This window comes from Argentina silus (assembly GCF_951799395.1).
Source record: "Argentina silus genome assembly, chromosome: 17".
Taxonomy (NCBI): Eukaryota; Metazoa; Chordata; class Actinopteri; order Argentiniformes; family Argentinidae; genus Argentina; species Argentina silus.
In genome coordinates this window covers 4,317,607-4,342,421 of record NC_139671.1, presented here as the reverse complement: position 1 = coordinate 4,342,421, position 24,815 = coordinate 4,317,607, and the positions used below count along the sequence as shown (strand labels likewise).

General features: G+C 43.1%; 1 protein-coding gene across 1 annotated transcript; it reads left to right on the top strand.

The window, feature by feature from the left end:
* The first annotated feature begins 3,174 nt into the window (after window positions 1-3,174).
* Window positions 3,175-24,672, top strand: LOC310818381 (inverted formin-2-like). Its single transcript, XM_083689324.1, has 23 exons — window positions 3,175-3,254; window positions 10,003-10,148; window positions 10,524-10,785; window positions 11,332-11,447; window positions 11,953-12,112; window positions 12,375-12,408; window positions 12,520-12,661; window positions 12,880-13,027; window positions 14,223-14,924; window positions 15,275-15,414; window positions 15,792-15,853; window positions 16,299-16,401; window positions 16,565-16,650; window positions 17,342-17,442; window positions 17,863-17,933; window positions 18,177-18,284; window positions 18,452-18,522; window positions 18,836-18,959; window positions 19,292-19,456; window positions 19,927-20,029; window positions 20,589-20,741; window positions 21,040-21,558; window positions 23,380-24,672. Exons 1-23 carry the CDS (start codon window positions 3,242-3,244, stop codon window positions 23,433-23,435), a joined length of 3,585 nt encoding a protein of 1,194 aa, XP_083545450.1. The 5' UTR covers window positions 3,175-3,241; the 3' UTR covers window positions 23,436-24,672.
* Window positions 24,673-24,815: the final 143 nt, after the last annotated feature.

Here is a 24,815-nt window from a genome sequence, read left to right as displayed (position 1 = left end):
AATAAAACCATAAAATAGATTAGTGACGATGATGAAGTGTCTCTTCTTTTTTCATAGGAGTTATGTATTCCTGTGGCAACACCTCCACCTGCTGGTGTCATAGTGCATAACAAGTGAACAGAACTGAGCTCTTCTTTCTCTCTTGACCAATCAGGTCACATGGTTAGGAAATGTATCTGGCCCAACCCATATATGTCATCATCAAGTAACATTTTTTAATATAGTTTAAAGTTACTATATAGAACTTTCAACTTCTGGGGGAGCTCTTGAGCTAGGTGGGTCCCCAAAATGGACAGAAATGTTGTTGATTAACATTACATCATAATCCATACAGTCAACACTCAAGCCAAAATGTGATTTGAAGAATTAGCTCCAAAAGTTCTGTAGTCTTCTAAAAAAAATAAAATAATAATAAGTGTTGAGAACTGTTTGTTTTATAATGACCACTCAGTGACTGATATTAGTTATTGGTGTTGTGTTGCCCATGAGGCACTTTCGCTATGCAGTAGCGATTCTAAACCACTAGATGGGAGTATAGATATGTTTTACAGTCTTTTTTTTTTTTTTTTTATATGTTTTTAGGGCATTTCTGCTTTATTGGGATAGAGACAGTAGAGATTGACAGGAAGGATGGGAGAGAGAGAGGAGGGATGACATGCAAGATAGGTCGAGGGTCGCAATCGACGTGACAAATTCAATTTGATTTGATTAGATTTTGATTTGATTTGTACTAAACACTCATCAGTCACACAGCACTTTTACAATGTTGATTCATGTTTTTATAAACTATGACATTATGATTGAATAATCAGCCTGTAGTGTCATTTTTCTCTGTATGCTATCCTCCAATGTGTACAGTCTGTACCGTTTGGATTCATGTAACCTCAACAATAGGATTGAGACACAACTGAGCCTTTGATTGTGGACTGCATCTGTCTGTGAGATAACATGAATCAGCTTATTGTCCGCGGCTGACGCACAGTGTCAGGCGGGATCTCCCTCCTACCACTGACTAATTAAAAAAGCCAAACCGAACAGCTGTTCCTGACAGGTCTCCCATGTGTAGTCTCCTCAGTCTGCCTCGCCAGCTGAATGGATTTCTGTGCCCCAATTCCCCACCTTTTTCCTAAAATGTGCACTTGTGCACTCCTGTACATAGATTTGAAAGCAAAGGATTGGATTAATCATGGGCTGGAGGGAGTTTCCACCATATCTTTTACAGCAGTTCATGTGGGGGAGTGCACAAGCCCACACAGGAAAAAGAAAGCAGAATTGGGACTTGGCCTATCAGGCTTCATGTAGATGGTTTTAAAATGATTTAATGGACAGAATGCAGTGTAATTTAACTGATGGTGTTGAATCAGGTTTTCTGGACATAACAAAGGTATTCCACAAGGATCAATCTTTTTACGATCAACACAATTCGGATTATCTGTAAGTAATTGTAACCTGCTATATATGCTATATATATATCTATATGCCGATGACACTGTTGTATATGCTATTACCCCCACGATTGACCAGGCTCTTTCTGAACTACTGTCTGCATTCACTGTCCTGCAGAGAGCATTTGGTGGGCTGAGGTTGGTACTTAATGCTGGAAAAACAAAATATATGTTATTTACCAAATCACAGAAAAATGTATCTGATTTATGCATATGTACTTTAGGTGGGGGCCCCATTGATGTGTATTGTTGGGCTCCCTTGTAAAAGAGACCTTGATCTCAATGGGACTCCCTGCTAAAATAACGGTTAAATATATACATATTTTTAATGCCGTAATTATCCAAAATTTTCTTGACCTTTAACCTTTCGGATGGAAGATGTCCCTAATTTCCTGTAATCAATCAAAGTAGCCTATGTAACTTTTAAAGCTAGCTAGATCTGCCAAGTGATAACGTAAAGGCAGCTAGTTTAAGTGCAGAAAGTTATTTCCGTCAGAAAAAAATGGGACATCAAATGTTACCATGGCGACGAGCTAGGGTGTTGCGAATAAACCCGGAAATAAGAAAGGCTACCCTTTTAGCACACCTCCACCACAGGCATATCCACAGCAGGGGCGTACAGTTCCAGTCACTGATAGTTGCAGAGAATGCCGTTTTTTGTCCTTGCCTCCTAATAAGAAATGTATTCATACCTGGCTAACCTTCAACCACCAATAATTTTCCTCTCTCTGACCAATCATAAACGGATCAATTAAGGACCAGGGGAGAACCATCTGTAGGACCAATAATGAAGAGTTCTATTGATCCTAGATCAACTGTAAACCAACAGGACCGTGAAACTCAAGGCCCTTTGTTGTGTACCCCTGATTTATGATGAAACAAAATTATTAGATGTGATATATGAGTCTTACATTTGCCTCTGATCAACTGTGCTGGCTTTTAACATTTTCAAGTGGTAAATTGTTATCAACTTGATAAGAGGCGGATGTATGTGTCGGAGGTACAGCAAAGATGAGTCAGCAGGTCCACACCCAAGGGTAATTAACTTTTAACATTTTAACCGGAAGCCAACCTATTGAGTATTGAAACAAATCATTTTGTAAACATGGTAAGAACAAAAGCTTCACTGATATGAATACCAGAAATGAATTAGGCAATGTGCTTGGCATGTCAGGAATGGAAAACAGTCTGCAAGAACAGCTATGTGATAAGAACTTGTTTTGAAATGGCTTACATGGGCCTGATTCTGAGTGTGTGTGCCAAAATAAAGAGAGCTTTGATTTTCAGGTAAATATCCTTTTCTCTCCTATGGCATATCTGAAAGTATTACTCCATCCATATTCATCCTAGGTAGAGAAAGGGCTGCAAAAAGGTTGAAGCCATCCTTGAAGACACTTGAAGACACTTCTGTGTACTGTGTGATGAGGATGAGGACCACATTGACATTTTCAGGTGGACATGTAGCTATCATTTTAACCACATTTTCATATTTTGTCTATACTGTATTGGTACAGTCTTAATACCAATAATAGTATCGCAACACAAGAACATTGAAATATCCAACATGGGCGTCTAGGACACATTTCTCAACATCTGGAGTTATCATGCAGCTATGCAGTCATTATCATCACAACATTCGCCACGCCCAGTCCTTCAGAATAGACGGGGAGGCAAAGGCAGGAACAGTGACCATAGAGAATAGTAGGACTGGAGGGCAGAGTTGGTGGTTTCGTCCCAAGCTGCACGTTTACGGGAGTTATAGTCAACCACAGCTTTTCATTCGTCTTCGTAGAGGTATGAGTCAGTACGGTAAGAATAATGTACTTTAATATCTGTTAATGAGGACGGAGGACTTGCAATTGGCTATTATGTCCGTCTGTTATTGCAAATTCCCTGGAACAAAACATCTCGAACTTGACGAAGTTGACAGAAATGTGGTCATCCTTGTCCACGCATCCAACTTTTTTTTTGAGAAATATTTGCGCAATTTGCGGTAGGCCTACCCAATGTTGTTGGTGGACAGATAGACCTTGTAGGTAAAATTAAACTTTTACGGTAAAATGTGGTTATCAACAACGGTATAATTTGGTGCCACATACGGCCGCGCACGTTTGTGAAGTTGCATGCATATCAGTGGTGCACATCAAAATGGGTTTAATCTTCTTTTGTAAGCACAGCGAATTCCCGTCAACCGTAGATCATAAGTTAAAACTGTTTGGTAGGTATTACTGTTGGTAGGCCTATCTCTTCCTGGAGAACTGATACACTGCCAATTTGGGGATGTGATGTGTCCATCAGTGGAGGCTGGTGGAGCTAGGAATCGGAGGACGGGCTCCTGGTGTCCATCTAATCACTTGATTATGTAATTAACCAGATAACTCTACAGGCACTAAGTTGTGCCTTTGGCCATGTATTGTTGATACTGTGCAGTGTGTGTAAGGCAGTACATAGGGACATTCTAATGCCCAGTCAAGTTTTGCCATGACATCACCCATTCTAATTGGCATTACCCATCCCACAACGCTGATAATGACCGCCTGGTGTTTCTGTGTTTACACGCCACATGTAGAGACAGCGTCAAGCTCTAATGACAAGAGAGAGAGAGGGAGGGAGAGTGTGTGCACACATGGGAGAGGCAATCTGGCCAAATGCATTTCATAAACCAACTCATCTGTTGTATTTGAGATGATACAGCTCTATGTATTCTATGGAATACATAGAGTATCCTGCAATATCTGCTTCAGAATTCCAGCCAACTAGTCTGCATTGGATTAAGAGTCGATAATGTTGATCAAAGGCACCAACTGATAAAAAAAAATCAATGACTATCAGAAGGTCAGTTCACCCCTACACTGAACTTATTTTCAGGCGTCGGTTTACAACGTCTTAGAATTATCAATACATTTGAAATTAACTTTGAATGTTTGAGATCTCCTGAATATTTTTTTTTTTTTTTTTTTACATTATTGGGAGTTGAACTTTGATGTAAGGGTGTGTTCTTTTGGGATAGTCAAAACTAACTAATGACTGCATTAGATTGGGGAAGTACGCACTGCTAATGGAATTCTTAATGCTGATGAATGGCAGGATAGTTCACCCTAAAATCAAAGTTCATCAGGTCCCCGGGTCCCACTCAGGAGGCTGCCCTTCACTATGGACCCCTGAACTCTTACACCACACTAATCCACATTCCACATTAGTCTACTGTTCAGCACCTGATCGGCCAGAGGAGGATGGGTGTCTGGTTCCTCTCAAGGTTTCTTCCTCCCAGGGATTTTTTCCTTGCCACTGTGTCCTATGTTTTTCTCCCCTCTGGAGAGTTTTTCCTTGGCTTGCTTTTTGGGGGTCTATGGTTCGGTGTTGGTTCATATTGTTTGTATTGTATTTATTGTTTGTATTGTTGTTGTGAAGCTCTTTGAGACAACTGTCTTTGTAAAAAGTGCTATACACATACATTTGATTGAGAGTTTCATAGCTCAAAAGCAGTCAAAAGTGCATCTGGGAGGTCTAGAATCCATCAGTTGTGTAGATTTTGAAGTAATACATCCGGTATCCCTCATGATGGGGAAAGATTCAAAAGATCTTATTTTTTATAAACAAGACTATTTATTTTAGAATGGAGAATTGCACTTTCTTTAAAGAACTTGAAAGTGTATTGTGATACTGAGAGATAGTATATTCCCTCATATGAGATAAGCCTAGTGGTATATTATGGTTTAGTTTACTATGGTAACAAAGTCCTCATGTTGCTGAGTCAGTCACATTTATATCTTGTGATTCAGTGTCACAAACAGCATTGTTGCTCTCTAAGCTTTTTCCTGGGTGGGACTAAACCCAGAGACTGGTTCCTTTTTCCTCATGACCTTCGGAAGACCTTCTCCTTCAGGGTTACATTGGTCTAGTTTCCTCGAGTGCTGGTTACAGTAAGTGCCCTTTTTGAAGAGTTGTGTTTCAGTCAGTTTGTGATAAGCACAAATCAATTAGAATTGGATTGAATACAAAAATGAATACAATATTTTATAATATTATAATATTATTGCTTTCTAAAGTATGTTATCTTTTTCTTACCAAGCTGCAAGGAAGGAGACTTATTACATTCCTTATGTCAAGACGCAGGAAATGTTGCCCTAGGCCTGTCCCTCCCATCACAGAAACACAAGTCTTGATAATAATAATAACAATATACCCTTACAGACCATGGGATTCCTGTGTCCATGGCAACACACTCTCAAGATGCTGCAAAATTCCACAACTTGTTGCTGAAGTCAGAACTTTGCAGAGGTCACTTGATTTAAGTCAACCCAAGTCGTCACATAATGAAACTATTTGTCCATAATGCCACGCTGTGTGAATTGGTAGTCAGGCCCATAGGCCTGTGATTGGCACATTCTTGGAGTGTAGGTGTGATGTGATTGGCTAGTCATGTGTTTACAGGGGTATTATGCTTCTCTTTTTGAAGCTATTTTCAGTTTAGCAGCAATAGGAAAAAAGGCATCACCTCTCGCAAATCGTGTGTGTGTGTGTGTGTGTGTGTGTGTGTGTGTGTGTGTGAAGCTTAGCTTCTCTACTCTAGCATCACTGGAAAGGTTCTCATTAAAATCCAGAAGCTGAAACCACAACATCACAAGTGAAGTTGTACATGAACCCCATGACCTCACGGTAGCCTCTGTTGGAAACTCTTGACCCAGACAGTTGTTTCTTCATTAAGATGTCTAGTGTGGGAAAGGATCAAAAAGATTTTCTGGTTGTCATTACAAACTGAGCAAATGGAGAGGAACAAAACTGCTCGGGAATGCGACCCTGGGGCCAGGGGAGACTTACAAAAATCTACAAAGTTGAATGGTGGAGAGGAAAAAGCACAGTCGATGGGACAACATCATCTCAGTCACTCTACAAAATTGGTCTATAACTAAGTGGCCAAAAAGAATCCTTTAATGGAAAATAATCTCATATCCATAATTGTGTTTGCAACAATGAATGTAGATTGTAGATGCTGCAAAACTATATTTTACTGATTGACTATATCCAACCATTATTTCATCCATTCATCAAAAGGAAAGTGTTTTATGAGTCTTTGTAATCACAATTGTCCTTTAGCAGGATATTTCAAGTAGGACTACGCCTTTCAATGTTTTAAAAGCAGAGATTCACCCATGCCTACAGCCAGCTACAGTATTCCGAGAGTTTACATGCATTTTCCTCTCCTGCAGTCCTGCCTGAGTCAGTAATCACAGCGTGAGTCATGTTTTTCTACATCCTGTAGCTGCAAAGGCATTCCTTACTTTGAGGTTTGTGCAATGTGGACCCCACCCTTTCTCTCCTTGTCTCATACTGTAGTTCCTTCTTACCCTCTTGATGGCACTCCCGGCCGCTAACTCACTGCAGTTTAGATTCATTCAGCATCACTTTACAGCGGGCTTGAGCCTTTTAGCTTGATGTCAGTAGTTGTCAAGGTGATGCATGTAGTTTTGTTAAAGGTGATGCATGTAGTTTTGTTAAAGGTGATGCATGTAGTTTTGTTAAAGATGATGCATGTAGTTTTGTTAAAGGTGATGCATGTAGTTTTGTTAAAGGTGATGCGTGTAGTTTTGTTAAAGGTGATGCATGTAGTTTTGTTAAAGGTGATGCATGTAGTTTTGTTAAAGATGATGCATGTAGTTTTGTTAAAGGTGATGCATGTAGTTTTGTTAAAGGTGATGCATGTAGTTTTGTGCTTTGCTGTGTGTCTATGGCCATACTAAACATTTGTTAATGTAAATATGCTATGTTTCTTAATAGCAGCAAATATGTGCATATCCTTGTAAACAGACTAAAGTAAAATAGGTACGTAAAGGCCAGTGATTGACATTTTAGACAATGCTTTGTTTGGACCAAAACAGCGTTCTTTACTGATCCTTCTTTATCATGTGATCTGATTGCTACTGATTTTTATTATGGCCATGTCTTAAATCTACATACTGGACCTTTAAGGGAAGGCTCACACGATGAAACTGAATCAAAAATTCTGTGATTCATTTTTTCATTCATTTTTTTCTGTTTTGTTCTCATGTTACAGGAAAGGGTGTCACATCCCGACATTCAACCTCCTTTGGCACATGGGTTCACTACATTGTCTTATACATAATTTTAGGGCGATGTTGCATGTCAACAGGGTTCATTCTTACACATACCTGTGATATCTCAGGAATGAGAATATGTCTGGCAACCAATTGGTGACATGACAAAATCGCTGCAGCTCAGCTTGAGAGATGCCATATAAAGCTGAGACTTGCTTTTGAGTTAGTAAATAGATAAACACATGCATTTGACTGGACACTTAACACTTGTGGAGAGAGATCCACTTCAGGTCAAAATATCATTCAGAGAATCATATCTCCTGAGTTCCTATTTGGAAATACTGCTTTATTTATTGAGTGTTGCAGCAAGGCTGTCCATTGCTGCCGGTGGAGTTTAACCCTAGTCATAGCCTCAACCAGTGACCTTCATTGGTATGCCTTGGTCAAATGCTCTTCTAACTTGCAAATGCCTGAGTCAACAGTAGGGTCAAACATTCCAGACAGAGATAGAGGGAGGGAGAGGGAGGGAGAGGGAGAGGGAGAGAGAGAGAGAGGGAGGGAGGGAGGGAGGGAGAGGGACTGAGCGTGATTGAGAAAGAAAACTTAGGACTGACAGGGAGGTAGAGAGAAGAGAGAGGGGTAGAGAGACAGACATGAGGTGGTAATGAAACTGCAGAACATTTGCCATCAACGAAAAACTAACCGTACATTAACTACACAAATTGAAAATGCATATTGTCTGCATTGTGTTACAGTGTGTAATTCAAACCCATTTTCACCGAGTGTTTTAGCACATTTAACACATTTCAAATGCAATTTAGTTTATTGCAAATGTATTTCAGGTTAGTAACAGAGAGAGTCATGGGAGTGTTTTTATTGGCCTCCCAGGGAAAGATGTGGTTGTACTAACAGGCCTGGATAGCTGACTGGGGTGCTCCCTGGCAGGGGATTCAGTCTTTGGCCCTAACTGCTACTCACTTACCTCTGGCACTGGATATGCACTGGATGCCACTGGATGCCACAGGATGTTCACAGGTCTAAGCAGCAATAGGACTGCATCAGTAGAATTGCAGAGCAATGTGATTTTAAGCAAGAGTGAAACAAAGAACAAATATTGTGTAATAAGGGGCAAACTTGATGCCAAACTTAGCAAAAAAAGTACCTGAAACGTTCATGCAAATCTCTCACTGACATCGATGCATCTACACAAAAGCAACTACACAAAAGTTATTTTTGCATACAATATCTACTGTACACTATCTTTAGTTAGGGATGTGATCCATTATAATGGATAATGGCTGTAGAAAATGATTGAACATATGTTTTCCAATTAGACATAGCTCAGTCAGCAAAGTAGTTCCTCGAAAATTCAGTTTTTTTCTCAAGCAATGTCAAAAGAGGAAGAGGAAGACACGGTGATTATCACTGTCTATTAATAAATCTCTCCTCTACCGTTCTTCCATTGTATCGTAGCACGTCCTCTCTCTCTTCTGGTGAGCCAGGGTGCCCCTGTGCCAATGACGCACGTCTCCAGTTTCATCACCCGGCGTCGGATCTGACAACCTCAGCAAGGAGACACAGGGATAGTGACTGATACCTGAGCTTGCTGTCTGAGAGAGGGCACCCTAGTTGGGTGCCCTCTGTGGGGGAAAAGTCCAGACGGCCCGACTCAATTTATAGAATCGTTAAATTGATTCGGCCAACTTTAATGTTGTTAATATCGCTTAAGATTGTAATTAGTCAGGTCCAGGAGTGGCTACAACTATAATTAGGCTTTCAGAACTGTGCTACTGCCACCACAGGCTAATGTTAGCGTTTAAGACAAAGCTTAATGACATTGAACCACGTTGTTTTGGGACGATCAATGCTAATGTTAGCATATTGTGGGTGCTGCAAAGTAGTGAAATCCCTACTGGTAAATAGATGACTTCCAAAGTAAAAATAATAGTCTTCTTATGTAAGATTAGCAAATTATGACATTTTGGTGGACTATCCCTTTAAGGCTCAATGAATGCTACTATTTGCCGTGCCAGTCTCTGCCAATCAGAGATTGTTTAGGAATGTGTTATTTTTTGCAAAGACATGCATGCGTCACCGGAGGGGTCAGAGCACAGAGTCAGCCAAACTCCGGCGCCCCTGGAGCAATCCAGGGTGGGGACCGAACCACCCCTCAAGGCTACCTGTTGGAGGAGGATGTTTGTTTTGTTCCCCTAGCCTCGAGGGTCAGGATGTTCCTCATCAGCCAGGGTTCAATGCCTGATAAAGGAGAACATTCGACTTTAGACTTCCATGTCCTTACTAAATAGGCAACAATTAGAATCTAAAAACAAGTCAACAGTTCCTGTATTGTGTTCCTGTATTGTAGCTCCTTGTATTGATATTTGAGTGTCACTCTTGTGCATCCCAAAAATACCAAAATGATGCAATGAAATTAAAACAAATGTTTCACTTTGACAATTTAACTCTTCACCAAATATGTTTTCTTTCTCTCTACCTTCTAGCTCCCCCTATCTCCGTCACCATGGCAGCCAAGGGGAAGTGGGGGGCCCTTAAAGAGCACCTGGCCAGCACCCCTCCGGACCCAGATGCCCACCTAGAGGCCAACCTGGAGAACGCAGACCCGGAGCTGTGCATCCGCCTTTTACAGGTACTCCACTAGCACTAGGCATGACGTCACAGTTGATACGATCACTGAGGGCAATTAATTGCTTGATTTAGAATAATTTACTTTGAGAAATTTGGCAATTATTGCATGAAGAGTTCACTAATACTACTTCAACCCCACCCTTTCACTCCACTCCTCCTTACTGTCAGCATGCACATATTTTAGAGAAGCACAGAGATAAACTTGAGAATGCTTAACCGTGTACAGCACGCTTCACTGGAGACAAGATAAGAAAACGTCATTGTCCATTAAACTTTAATAACATAGAAAAACTTCTTCGGCACACTGGCATAAAATGTCAAAACAGACAGACAAAACATACACGATGTCTATCTGAATGAAATGAATCCCTAACAGGTACCTACGGTGGTCAACTACTCTGGCCTCCGTAGGCGGTTGGAGGGCAGTGACCAGGAATGGATGGTTCAGTTCCTGGAGCTCAACGGGCTGGACCTGCTGATGGAGGCCCTGGAGAGGCTGTCTGGCCGCGGGTGCGCCCGCATCGCTGACGCCCTGTTGCAGCTCACCTGTGTGGCCTGTGTCAGGGCGGTGATGAATTCCTCGGCCGGGCTGCACTTCATCCTGGACAACGAGGGATATGTAAGGACCTTGTCACAAGGTGAGTTAGTAGTGAGTTTGCAAGGGGGCTAGGAAGAGGGTTGGCAATGGGGCTAGTAAGGAGACAAGTAAAGGGGTTTGTTAGTGGACTAGTAGTAAGGGGGTGAGGAACTGGACTAGCAACATGATCAAGGAGCTAAGAGGGGGGAAAGCAGAAGGGTTAGCAAGGGGGTTTGCAAAGAGCTACTAAGGGGTTAGCCAGGGGGCTAGAAAGGGGTCTTGCAAGGCAATTTACAAGGGAGCGAGAAAGGGGACTTAGAAAACAGGTGGCAACATGATGCCTCGACTAAAGTTGTGTTTTAGTGCATGAGGAAAAAGTGTTTGCAAGTTGTTGGGATGCGTGTTTGTGGACCGATATTTACATTTATGGTTCCGATGGCTCGATTGTTTAATGAGCTTAACCAGAGTTAATGGACACTGGATTTATGTGTTAACTAAGTAGCTCTGGGTAGAACAAACTGTCAAATAACCATGAAATTGTATATCTAAGTGGTAGTTTGTCAAATAAAGTGTTTGCGTGTGACATAGTTTTGTCTTTGATTGACAGCCTTGGACACACCCAACACCATGGTGAAGATGCAGGTGTTTGAGCTGCTGGCTGCCCTCAGCCTGTTCAATCCCCAGGGTCACCACCGAGCTCTGGATGCCCTGGAGCACTACAAGGTAAGACTGCCTTTACACCCTGACCTTTGACCTCTCCTCAGCCTCAGTGACTAAATGGCTAAATAGCCTACATGGACTTAAACGTCACATCTTACCAACAAAATCACATATTTACAGTGTGTATCGACCCCTCCGAGAGAAGGGCATCCTGGATCCTCATATATATAGATGTATTGGCTCATATGTGCAGACTCCAGGGCACAGTCTGCACACCACACAGCACAGCTGGTGGCTCATCTGCTCAGCCTTGGCTTCCGGATAAACCAAACGAGATATCTCCTCGGCATTTTAGGAGGAAAATCCCTGCTCTTCTTAACTGTATTGTTATTGTATTTGATGAGTTGAAGTAACTTTTGGATTGATGACTTTAGGACGACATTGGAAATAACTTGACTGTGTGATATCCTTGATGATTTAATTCATATACATGTACATTTTTGTAATATGTGTGTTTTTGTTTTAAAATTGTCGAATAAACTATACAAAATACTTGTATCTTCACCAGAATGTAAAGTTGCAGCAGTACCGTTTCAGCGTGATCATGAACGAGCTGCACGCCACGGACAACGTTCCGTACTTGGTGACCCTGATGAGTGTGGTGAACGTGCTAATCTTCGGAGTAGAGGACCTCAGGAAGAGGGACAAGCTACGCAAGGAGTTCATTGGTATGACTACACTGCTGTTTCCTTTTTCTCCACCCTTTTTCAAAAGACATTTAGATGGGAATGGATTGGTATAAGACCCCGTGACTAGACCCATCCTGGGTTTTTAAGTCCATGCGGGGACAAGTACACACTTCTGTAAAATGTAGTTGCTCTGTAAAAGAAAAAACAAGACATATTAAAAAACTCTAACCATCATTTCAGAGATATTGAGATATTGAAAGACTGTACTGGGATTCATCTTAATTAAGTCTTTTCCTTGTAGGGTTACAGTTACTGGATTTACTGCCAAAGCTGAGGTATGTGTGGGATGCATTTGGTGGAACGACAGTATGACTTTCTGTAAGATTTCCCAAGCATCAATACCTATGTATGTGTATGTGTACAGTATCTGTGTGCTTATGTAACAGGGAGACTGAGGACCTGGACCTGAACATCCAGTGTGAGGCCTTTGAGGATTCCATGGCGGAGGATGAGGAGGAGATGGAGAGGTTGTACGGAGGCATCGACATGAACAGTCACCAGGACGTCTTCACCTCCCTCTTCACCAAAGTAAGCACCGTGGTATAACTGATAGACCAATTGATGTGCAACCTCTAACAACCTCTAACTCTTAGAATTCATCTCTTAAGATTAAAGGAGTACTTTACTAAAAAATCATTGAACCACTTTTCCAGGTGGTAAATATAAGCTTGTCATTAGGATATCTAACCCCACTTCCTCCCTCTCCTCCTTTGTCTTGTCCCCTGCCTCCCTCTCTCCCTCACCAGGTGAGCAGCTCCCCGGCCTCTGTCCACCTGCTGTCCATCCTGCAGGCTCTGTTGCTGGTGGCGCCGGAACGGGGGGACGTGTGGCTGACACTGGAGGCCCTGGCTGATCGTGCCACTCTGCTGGCCCAGGACTGCGAGTCTCTGCCAGGTGAGAGGAGAGAGGCAGTTGGGTGAGGTGGCGGTTGGTCATGGGTATGGTTCAGGGAAAGGGCTGGCCTAGAGGGGAGGGATTGGTTGGGTAGGAAAGGGTTTGGTTGTGTATGTGGTAGAGGGTTGGTTGGTTGGGTGTGTGGTAGAGGGTTGGTTGGGTAGGAGAGGGTTGGTTGGGTATGTGGTAGAGGGTTGGTTGGTTGGTTGGGTAGGAGAGGGTTGGTTGGGTGTGTGGTAGAGGGCTGGTTGGGTAGGAGAGGGTTGGTTGGGTATGTGGTAGAGGGTTGGTTGGGTAGGAGAGGGTTGGTTGGGTGTGTGGTAGAGGGTTGGTTGGGTAGGAGAGGGTTGGTTGGGTGTGTGGCTCGCTGTGCCATTCTGCTGACCCAGGACAGTGAGTGTGGGTGGTGGGTGGTGTCTGGATCCCCCTAAAACAACATGGGATGATCTTAGTGTTACAAAGCTCTCACAATTCTCACCCCCTAGGTGTTCTCCATTGTTGTTTCACTATTTAACAGAATACACCTAGCCACATTTAGTTAGCCAACAAATACTGACCAATTTCCCAAAGCAAAGCCTTAGAAGGTGTCGGCCATATTCTCTTAGGTCAGTGCAGATGAGAGAGAGGCGACGCCGGTACGTCCCAACAATCTCTCCTCTATTCCTTGCACACTTCCTCCTTGCTTCCTTCTCAGAACACATGGGAGGAACCTTGGATCTTCTCCTCTAATGCTTTTTTTTTTTTTAGAAGGAATAGAGGAAGGACTATTGAGATGCACCCAGGAGAGGTCTGTGATTCAGATTATTGAGACGCACCGCAGGGGAGGTCTGTGATCCAGTGATTGGTTGATTGATGGCACCTGGTAGCAATTGCTAATGAATCTCCCTTAAGTGCAGGCGCACCATTTCACTGATAACCCTGGAGTTGCACAGAGAATGCTGAGGGAAAAGGGTTGTTTTTTGAGTTAGGAAAGTTACACATACACACACAGTACAGAACAGTGACCAGTTAAGAGTTTTTATTAAATCATCCAGTTTTAGTATTAGGTCTTCAGCCCAGCCCAGTACAGTAACAAAAAAGAACCACAATGATGTTGCAAAGTTAAAGCTCATACAAGGTGTTAGTGTTGAGATGGAAATTCAGCCCTCATGAGGTCAATCGGTTGACTTTTTGTGTGTCTTTGCGTGTCCTGCAGCACAAATGAACTCCACTGAACGTTTGATGGAGCGCCTGCTCTCTTCCAAGAGTCAGCAGGTCTCAGCCGGTCCCAGGACCAAGACCACCAGCAGGGCCGTCCAGACAGACTCGCTCGGCAGCACAACCAGCCAATCAGACATGGCTTCTGCAACTCCCCCTCCTCCCCCTGCTGCTATCCCAAGCCCTCCTCCTCCCCCCCCTCCACCACCCCCACCCCTACCAGGCATGGGGGCCACCTTTGGTGCACCCCCACCCCCACCGCCTCCTCCTTTACCTGGGATGCCGCCTCCTCCACGTCTCCCTGGTGCTGCAGGTCTTCCTCCTCCTCCTCCACCTCCACCTCTACCAGGGATGGGGCAAGGAGGTCCACCGCCTCCCCCTCCCCTGCCTGGTATGGGGCCCCCACCTCCCCCTCCCCTGCCTGGTATGGGGCCCCCACCTCCCCCTCCCCTGCCTGGTATGGGGCCCCCACCTCCTCCTCCCCTGCCTGGTATGGGGCCCCCACCACCTCCTCCGCTGCCTGGTATGGGCCCCCCTCCCCCACCACCCGCTCCCCCAGGTAGTGGAGATATTATCATGGCCCAGAACGTGCAGTTGTTGGGGGGATCCTACTACGCTCCTCTCCCCAAGGCGAGCCGCTGTCCCACACTGCGCATGAAGAAGCTCAACTGGCAGAAGCTGCCCTCCAGAGTAGTGTCTGGTAAGTGGACCTATCCGTTCAATATCACCTTTGAATTCATTCAGCAAATACTTAATAATAGATTTTAAAACCCTCAATGTTGATTCAGTGATGGAAGCATTTTAGGGAATGCAGTTGCAGTATGAGTTGGGACAGCTTTGGTTTTCTTTCTCCTGGTTTATATAAATTCAAGATGTGCGTACGAGTGTGTGCATGCGCATGTGTGTGTGATGTTTTTTTAAAAACTGAATCATTTCCTGGTACGTGTATTTGTGTTTGCAGTGCATTTGCTGTAATTTTTTTTCCTGATCCCCATCTCCTCCCTTTTACAAATCTCTCTTACACACACACACACACACACACACACACAGAAAGCCACACCATGTGGTCGTCAGTGCACTCTGACTCCCTGGAACCTGACTACACCAGCATTGAGGAGCTCTTCTGTCTGCCAGTGACTGACTCAAAGGCCAAAAGTACGAACACTACCGTCAAAAGAGAGCCCAAAGAGGTGAAGAGTCATCCATTACACCCTGTTTTACACCAATTTACCGTAGTTTTAAAGCCAAATGAATTGATCCATGTGGTTTAAAGTGGTATTTTTCTCACCTAGCCGAGAGTTTGTTAGGTTTTTTTGCAGGAAAAAATTGGGCTCTACATTTTATAGATGAATGGATTGAATTTATATTATAGTTATATTATAATTTGGCCTCAAGTGCTTTACATTTTATTTTGGCAACTCACATTTAACAGAATGAATAACGTGAAATTAATTTATATATTCACCCGATCCACCACTATTCTGTAGCGCCCACTAGGGTTTTTATCATCTCTTAAATAGCCAGAAAGTGATAATCTTGGTTGTCTCTTGTTTTTTCCTCTCCACAGATATCCTTCGTTGATGCAAAGAAAAATCTAAATTTGAACATATTCTTGAAGCAGTTCAGATGGTGAGCTTTGGTTTGTATTTTTCCAACTCCAGGCCGAAGAGTATATCTTGGTCTTAAAGTAGCTTTGTATCCTTGTACCCTTTCCTGGATCTGCACTGAGTTTAAACTGAACTGGACATCTGAAAGCATATTCTTTGAAGGCATCCTCCACATTGCACTCTCCAATCCCTCAAATGTCTTTCCTTGATGCCTCACCTCCTTCTCCAAACATATTGGGTGAGAAGGTCAGAGGGGAGGAGTCCCAGACTCGCACCACCAATGAGTTTTGAGAAAGCTAGGATAGAAGATGTGAGGAATCAAGGAAAGAGATTTGAGGTTGCGTTTTCAGCACAGTAAACGGGAGACTGTCGAGGAAGCCACTTTAGACTATTGAGATGCACCCCAAGATTTGAGTGTCAAACTGCTCTGAGACATTCATTGCCCACTCCCACTGTTTCCCTCCCAGCTCACATAAAGACTTTGTAGCTATGATCCAAAATGGGGACCGTTCCAAGTTTGACGTCGAGGTGCTGAAACAGATGCAGAAGTTATTGCCAGAGAAACATGAGGTGTGGGTCACACAGCAACCCCTGCCAGGTTCAACTGGTTTAGCCCAAGTGGCAATACTTTTTTTTAAATGTGTATTTCTAGTTATCATTTGCATGTAAGCTTGGGACAGAATTGTCATTCCAGTGTTTACTGCTAAACTCCTAGTACTTTTCCACCTCTCAGATTGAGAACCTCAAGTCCTACCAGGGGGAGAGAGAGAAGCTGGCCGGCGTGGACCGGTTCTACCTCGAGCTCCTATCAGTTCCATGGTATACCGTAATGCTCCACACACCTTTTTTTGTGGGGCAGTCCCACTCCTTATATTTTTTTTATTGCATAGAGATTGTGAAGAAAGACAGGAAAGTAAGGAGGAGAGGGTATGTCAGCAGGGCATGGGGCAGATTCAAACCCATGCTGACATGGGCATATGTGTGCACTGTAGGCCATGGTGCTAGACCACTGGACCACCCCAGGCCACACACCAGACCCTTTTTACCTCTGGTTATGTGGTGAACAAAACCCTCTGAAAGGGGATGATGATGAGTCTGATGATGAGTCAGGTGTTCTCGAGTCACATAAAATCTGCAATGTCGGATTGTGCATCTATGTTGATAGCCATTGATTAATGAGATTAGTTCAACTTTCTAACCACATCAGAACCCAAAATATAAACTTGTTTTACTGCGTTATTTGTAAACAATGCAATTGTAAACGAACAATGCATACAGTAGCTTAAAAACATGGTTAAAACTATCATTTTGATCTCATGGATGGTCAGTCCTTACATCCATAGCTCCGTCTATATTTTTGAGTGGTTAAATTTTTCCAGCCTCATCCCTCAGCTGTTTGTTGTTGTTGTTGTTGTTTTTTTTTTTTTATTAAAACATCACTGCTGGCTACTTTAACCCACCTGCAACTGTCTTCTGCATATTTACCCTGGTTGTGTGTGTGTTACCTCAGCTACACCATGAGGATCGAGTGCATGCTTCTCTGTGAGGAGACCGCTTCTGTGTTAGAGATGCTGCAGCCCAAAGCTGAGCTGCTGGACGCAGCCTGTGAGAGTAAGTTCTGATTAGCTGTCGATTAAGAAAGAAGAGGCCCGCACACAGTATATAAATGTTCCCTTGTGCTTTAATGCTGCACCACAAACAACGATTCAAATTCAACAGAAGTCTTCATCAGGAAGTCTATTGAAGTTGAAACGTTGTTTGTGGTGCAAATGGGAGCATGTAGTATATTTACCATGTGAGGGTGTTTTTTCTCTGTCTGTATTATTTTTACCAAGTACCGGTTCTCCAAAAAAATATGGGATTTGCATATAACCCTTCTATGCTCATTTGATTAGCTACCCAGTGCCCATCCTCATCTTCCCTTAGGGCAAACCACATACACATACACATACACATACACATACAGTAGTGTTTTGTAGTAATGTTTTTGCTAGATCTGTGAATATGATGAAAGGATATTTCCATCTTCAGGTTTGACGGAGAGCACTCGCCTTCCAAGTTTCTGCAAGCTCATACTTGACGTCGGAAACTTCCTCAACTATGTAAGGGCCTGGCAACACACACACACGCACACACACACACACACACACACACGCACACACACGCACACGCACGCACACACACACACACGCACACACGCACGCACACACACACACACGCACACACACACACACACACACACACACTACTACAACCACTACCACAAACTGTGAATGTATGAATTCATGGTTTCACAACTTGGAAAGAGACTTAAGCACTGAATTCATTTCTCCCACTGCCCATAGGGGAGTCACACAGGCAACGCAGACGGCTTCAAGATCAGCACCTTGCTGAAGCTCACAGAAACCAAAGCCAACAAGTCCCGTATCACATTGCTCCATCATATCCTGGAGGTAAAACATTTTTTTTTCTTTCTTATTTTCCTGTATCTCCATGGTGTTCTGTATGTATGATTTTGTTACTGTATGTAGTTGTACTGTACATTGTTGTTTACAAAAAATAATAATAAAAGGGTTGAGGTCAATTCCGTTTCAATTTGTTTGTTTACTCTTTTTTCTAGGAGGTGGAGAAAAACCATGCTGACTTGCTGAACCTTCCAGATGATCTCAAGATCTGTGAAAAGGCTGCTGGGTAATGGGAAATCAATTACTAAATTGATAGCAGTTTGTTAACATTGCTTTCTAGAATACTGTGTGCATACCATACAACGTGTGTACGCCACAACAGCAGGGGGCGCTGTCAGGGGGCGCAGTTTTACCCTTCTTCAGCACTGTGTGATGGATGATTAAAATATAACGCATTTCATCATGTCACCTTAACTCATTGCGGGCCGCCAGAAACGTTTCCGATGACCGCCATTGGGCCTCACTTTGAGAACCATTGCACTACTACAGTATGTATTGTACATTGAAATGAGCAAAGGTTGCTTGTGTTATTTCCGCAGAATAAATGTGGATTCTATTCAGGCGGAGGCGAGCTCGCTGGTCAAACGGTTGAGGAATTCTGAGAAAAAAGTGGCCTCCTCTTCTCAGGAGGACATCAAGCAGCAGTATCTCACTGCTATGAAGGTTGGGAGCTCCTTTTTGTAGTTATTTAATTATATCTATCTCCCCCTCTCTCAAGCTCGTGTACATATCACATACTCCATACACACTTTGAGTCAAAGAGAAAATTACTTGAACCTCTCTTTAGTTGGTATGGTGGAAAAACTAAGACAACATTTGTGTGGCTGAGACCTCATGAGAATTACTCTGGCTGCTAGACCTCTCCTCGCCACCAGAGGGCGTATGACTTTGTGGTTGTTTCACACCAGCACTCCTCTAATCGTCAGACATTAGCCATGTCATTGAGTTGCCAGATCATAAATAAACATCCCCCATGAATTAAAATGGCTTTGTAGGGGAGCCTGGAGGCTTGTGAGGAGCTGGAGGAGCTCTTTGCCTCCATCGAGAAGAAGAAGGAGGAGCTGGCGGAGTATCTGTGTGAGGACTCGTCCCGCCTCTCCCTGGAGGAGCTGTTCAGCACCATCAAGACCTTCAGAGGACTCTTCCTTAAAGCAATCAAGGTGAGAGATGCGACTGACTCAACAATAGCCAGGTTTCTACAACGATGCCAGTGCGTGACAAGGCTAGTGGCCAGCCTGTTTTAATTTCCACAGCTGGGCTTTCTAATCCCGCCTGTAGTATGACCTCCAGTCATCAAACAGGTTCGGGTAACTTTTAAGCACTTTGTGACAATTTTATATTGTAGCGCTATTCAAATCAATTTGATTGTGTAGTTACACAATCGACACAACTAGCTCCTTTCACATATGGTTCCCCTTCCACGGGATGAGATTTTCAGCCTCCATTTCTTCCATGTCGTAGCCTAATTATCCCAGAAACTCAGTTAGCGGTTTGAATTGAAAGCATTCCGGAATTAGTTTTAGTGATGAAATGTATGAATGCTAACTGAGGCACGATTCTATGGTTTGCACCTTGTGCATTATGGAAACCTGTTTACACCACGTTTTTCCCCTCCTCTTTCCCACCCCAGGACAATCAGACCTGGCGAGAGCAGGCCATCAAGGCAGAGAAGAGGAAGAAACAGCAGGAGGAGGACGACTCTAAGAGACAGAGGGGGGAGAACGGAAAAATAAGTGCGTGTAACCGTGCCAGTACTTAAGATGACTCTCATCTGCCAGTACTTAAGATGACTCTCATCCGCCCACGTGACCATAGTCTGCTTCCCATTAGTTGGTATCCTATTACTAGGGCCTGGAGTTTTTCCTGGTCAAGTAAATCGTATGGTCAGGAATAACCCCTACCCGTTACCAACATCAGACAGATGATGTGTTGCTTCTGAAAGGGATTTTACCATGCCTCTGTCTCAATAGTGAAGTGGCATTCCTCCTCCTTTTTGATCTACACCGATTCATAAGACCTTTACAGGTGATCGATAGACCTTTTATAGGTGAAAACCTGTACATTTTAATAATGATGGAAGGAAAAGGAAAAGATGACACTTTGAAGTACAGTCAACCCCTGATAAGTGCACACTGTAAAGGTGCATTGCACTTTTGTTCTACTAAGCTGATTTCTGCATAATTGTGGTTCACACATTATAACAGTCCAAAAAACCCATTGCATATAATATCAGTATATATGTATCAGGAGTCAACTACATTAAAATGTACCCTCTGTCTCTCACCCCTCAAGTTCGTAAAGCCCTCCCAGTCCAGGAGGAGGGCTGCATCATAGACCACCTGTTGGCTGACATCAAGAAGGGCTATGCACTGAGGAAGACCAGAAACCGGGCGGACAGGGGCAGCCTGCCCTCTAATGACAGGAAAAGGGATAGCACCCAGCCTGGTGAGCATGGGACTAGACTATTGTTTGCTAAGGGTTGGCATTAGCAGGTGAATGATGTGGCTTTCGCTGTATGCACCCAAATAGGGTCACAGAAGTCTGCGTAGTCTTCAAAGCTTAAACAATGGAACAAAGGCTTCCTTTCCACAGAGGGAGGAAATGTTCACCAAAATAGGGTTTTATTCTACAGGGACATCTTAAGAACCCCTTTTTAGTTCATAGTGGAACCTTTTTTTTCTGAGTGTATATTTTCCACAAAAAAGACATCTGTAGTTCATTGTTTCCCTCTCCTCTACCCTAGAACATGCCAAGCTTGAGCGATCATCAGCCATAGTGGACAAGGTGGAATCAACCATTGACCAAGGACCACAGGACAGACTGCCACGCACACAGGAGTCCACATCAGGCATTCCAACCGAACCATCGCTCAAACTAGATTCAATAGAGCCCATCGGCCCCTGTGACCTCCTTACCACCACCACCAAGGACCAAGGCGCTGGTGATCATACCCAGAGTGGAGACCTCAATCCTGAGTTGTATATCTCCCTCGACTCCCTGGTCAAGGAGGGATCTTCAGAGAGAGATGAGGGCATGGCTACTGAATCCCAGGTTGAGGATGTGAATGGGAACGCATGCTCCTCTGCCGGGGATGCTCCCAGGGAAGGAAACGCAGAATCAAAGGTGAAGGAGCAGAGCGGGGCTGACGGAACGGCGTTGTGTGGGTCTCCAGTGTCGGCACCTACCTCGGCCACAGTTGACGGAGACACAGAGTCCAAAGAAAAGATGCAGCAAAGGAGTAAAACAAAGAAAAGTAGCGAAGGTAATGTTTTCCAAACAAATTAGATTTCCGTAAGAGATGGACTGTGGCACACAAACCATGGGAGAATATTCTTATCTCCTTGTTTCTAGGGCTGTAAAAATCATAAAAGGGCAATTATTATGTGTGTATGTGTTTACAGTATGTCAACTATTTGTTTTGTCCCTGTGAGCTGTTATTAGTTTGGTGTGCTGGTACCTTTGAAATTCAAATTGTTTTCCAGCAACTGAATTTGTTTTGTTACTTTCTGATGACACTCAAATTTGCAATAATTCAAATCGGTTTTTTTGTGAAGTGTCTTATTTATTAACCTCATAGGAACTTAACTAAAGAATTGAGCGAATGTGAATGGGTTAACAACACTTTGAACAGCAAGGTTTGCTTGGAAATCTGGAGACTAGGAACAGCTATATCACACATTTCAAACAGCAAAAGCCATGTTGGTTTTGAATGTGAAAATCAAGTAGCCAGAAGTACTGAAAAGGTGCAGCAAACAACAATTTTCCTCAAAGTAATTACCCAAATCAAGCAGTTTGTCTTTTCTCTTTAACTCCCTAAAAGCAGACACGGGGGACAGAAAAGACCCCCCTAAACCTAAAAAGGGGTGTGTGTTACAGTGAGGTAGGTCCTCCACTTTTTAGCCAACCAGGTGACTCCCTGAATCATGCACTAATACAACTGCATGGATCTAACCAGGTCCTTATTGTCTGAGGTTTCCTACTACACTGTATGTACTCTAACTAGAGTCCTGTCAACTACATTTCCCATCAGTATTGCAAATCCTTCCTTCCCAATCGCTTTTCAAAAAGCTGTTCTGTTGCAGAAACTGTTCCTGCTTCACCTCTCCACCATGTCTTATGTGGCCGGTACTGTATGTGTGTGTTGCCAGGTCTGGCTTTGTGTGGGTGCTTTCCCGTTTTTTTTTTGGGGGGGGGGGTTTGTGTATTGTCTGTCAGCTTGCCGTGCTGGCTGAGAGACTGGTAGGTTTGCCATCATTGGATCCCTCCAGCACAGCGACCTGACCTTATGGAGGGAGATGTGATACCCCTTGCGACTGGAAAAACGCATGCCAACCCAATGAACACCACGGGACCTCGGCCGAATTCTGCCTGTGTTCCCTTCCAACAACCATTAAATGGACTGCCTCAGCTAGACCGTTGTAGTTAAAGGGGCTCTTGTATCCCATGTGACCTGTCTCTTTGGGGACACACACACACACACACACACACACACAGAGAGTGCATATTGATGTACTAAATCATTGATCTACACAGGCAGTGGTTTTGTGGGTCATTCTGACATTCTGGCGTCTCCTGGTCTGATTTAATATTTAATGAATTTCAGACCAATTTTCTTTTTTACACCATGTGTAAAGGTTATTTAAGAGGGCAAAATGTTAAATTCATGAGAATAATTGAAATGTTTTACCCAATAAAAACAATGTTGTTGTCTTTAGTATTTGTTTTACTTGTGAACACTTTTACTGCAGTTGCTTACATTTGCAAGTATTAATGTCAGTGCAGCAGTTTGTTGCCGGTGTACTGTAAATCTCTGTGACCCCATAGTATGTTGAAGTCCTACAGTATCTTTCCCCTAAAGATGACATCACTGCTCTTTTTTTTTTTTTACACAGCTTCACTAAAAAAATCATCAAGCTTCACCTACCTATGTGTCCTTGCGTTTAGTCTTTGGGGGTGCTTCCAACAAATTTCACAAACATCACCTGGTGTGTTATGGGTGGTAAATATAATGGTATAGCCGAGGTGTTGTGTGGGAAACTGTGCCGTTTCTTATTCTGTCTTGTTTTCTGTCTTTATTTCCTAGGTGGACGAAAGAAGAAGGACAAGACTAAAGGCAAAAAGAAACAAACTTCGGCCTAACCTCTGTGCCCCAACGCAGCCAGAAAACAAGGCATCATAGTGATAGTGCCCCATATACGTTTTTGTTCTTCTTCTTTTGGCTCTATACTCAGAAGGTTTGGATTTGAAATCAAACAATTACTATTTCACCATTCAGAAATGACAAAATAGTCCCCCTATTTCAGGCACTAAACGTAATGGGACAGATTTATTTAATGTCCAAATGAAGTATTTAGTCGACAATTCTTTGCATGCAATAGCTGCCTGAAGTCTGAAACCCATTAACCCCACCAGACACTGGGTATCTTCTCTGGTGATGCTCTGCGAGGCCTGTATTGCAGCCCTGAAAAACTCATTGCTTCCCATGGCAGTATGTTTTGGGTCATTGTCTTAATGTATGATGAAGCAACATCCAATGAATTTGGAGGCATTTGCTTGTACTCAAACAGACAAGATGTTTCTGTACACTTCAGAATACATTCTGCTGCTGCCGTCAGCAGTTGCATCATCAATTGAGACAAGTTAGCCAGTTCTAGTGGCAGCTATACCCAACCATAACACCCCCTCATTATGTATCATAGATGAGGTTGTATGTTGTAAATCTTGGGCAGATCCTTTTTCTCCAAATGTTCCTCTTGCAATCACTATGATGAATGATAATGTTTATCTTATCTGTCCACAAGACCTTTTTCCAGAACTCTGCAGGCCTTTGGGTACTTTTTAGCAAACTATAACATGGCCATCCTTTTTGAGGATAACTAGTGGTTTGCACCTTGCAGTGAAGCCCCTGTAGTTCACCTGACATACCAGAAACACATGTCAAGCCAATTGTCCCATTACTTTTGGCGCCCCAAAATAGGGGGACTATGTATAAAAAGTGTTTCTAAATGGTGAAACCAACACGTACACAAATACCCTCAAATAACACCTGATAATCTCTACTTCAACCTCATAGTAATTGTTTGATTTTTTCAATTTTGGAGTATAGAGCTTCAATCGACCATTACTTGCACGGAGCACTATCAGCCATGAGTGGACAAGAAGTCTTTCAGAATGGTTACCCAACTTAATGAGCTACTGTTACGGTGAAACTGTATGTAGCCAACTGCAATTACTAGTCAGCTAATTCTGAGTAGTGGGATATTTTGCACTTTCAGATTACATCATGGACCTTCAGTTTATTGGACACAATGTTTAACTTTTCTATAGGATGTCTTGTTTGAATAGAGGGACATAAATATAAAGAATGTTTTCATGGGGGGGAAAAAAAAAGTAATGATGCTAATGTTTACTTGTTTGTCATGCTTGTTTGTGAATTTCATGTTACAAAAAGGCCTTTTTTCAGACCTGAATTGTATAACGAATAGCCAACGAATAGCCAATCGTTGTATAACGAATGTG

Coding starts and splice junctions, on each gene's coding strand:
- LOC310818381 (XM_083689324.1), top strand. Junction 12,113..12,374: donor GCTACGCAAGGAGTTCATTG/GTATGACTACAC, acceptor TTTTCCTTGTAG/GGTTACAGTTACTGGATTTA. Junction 19,457..19,926: donor TCTTCCTTAAAGCAATCAAG/GTGAGAGATGCG, acceptor TTCCCACCCCAG/GACAATCAGACCTGGCGAGA.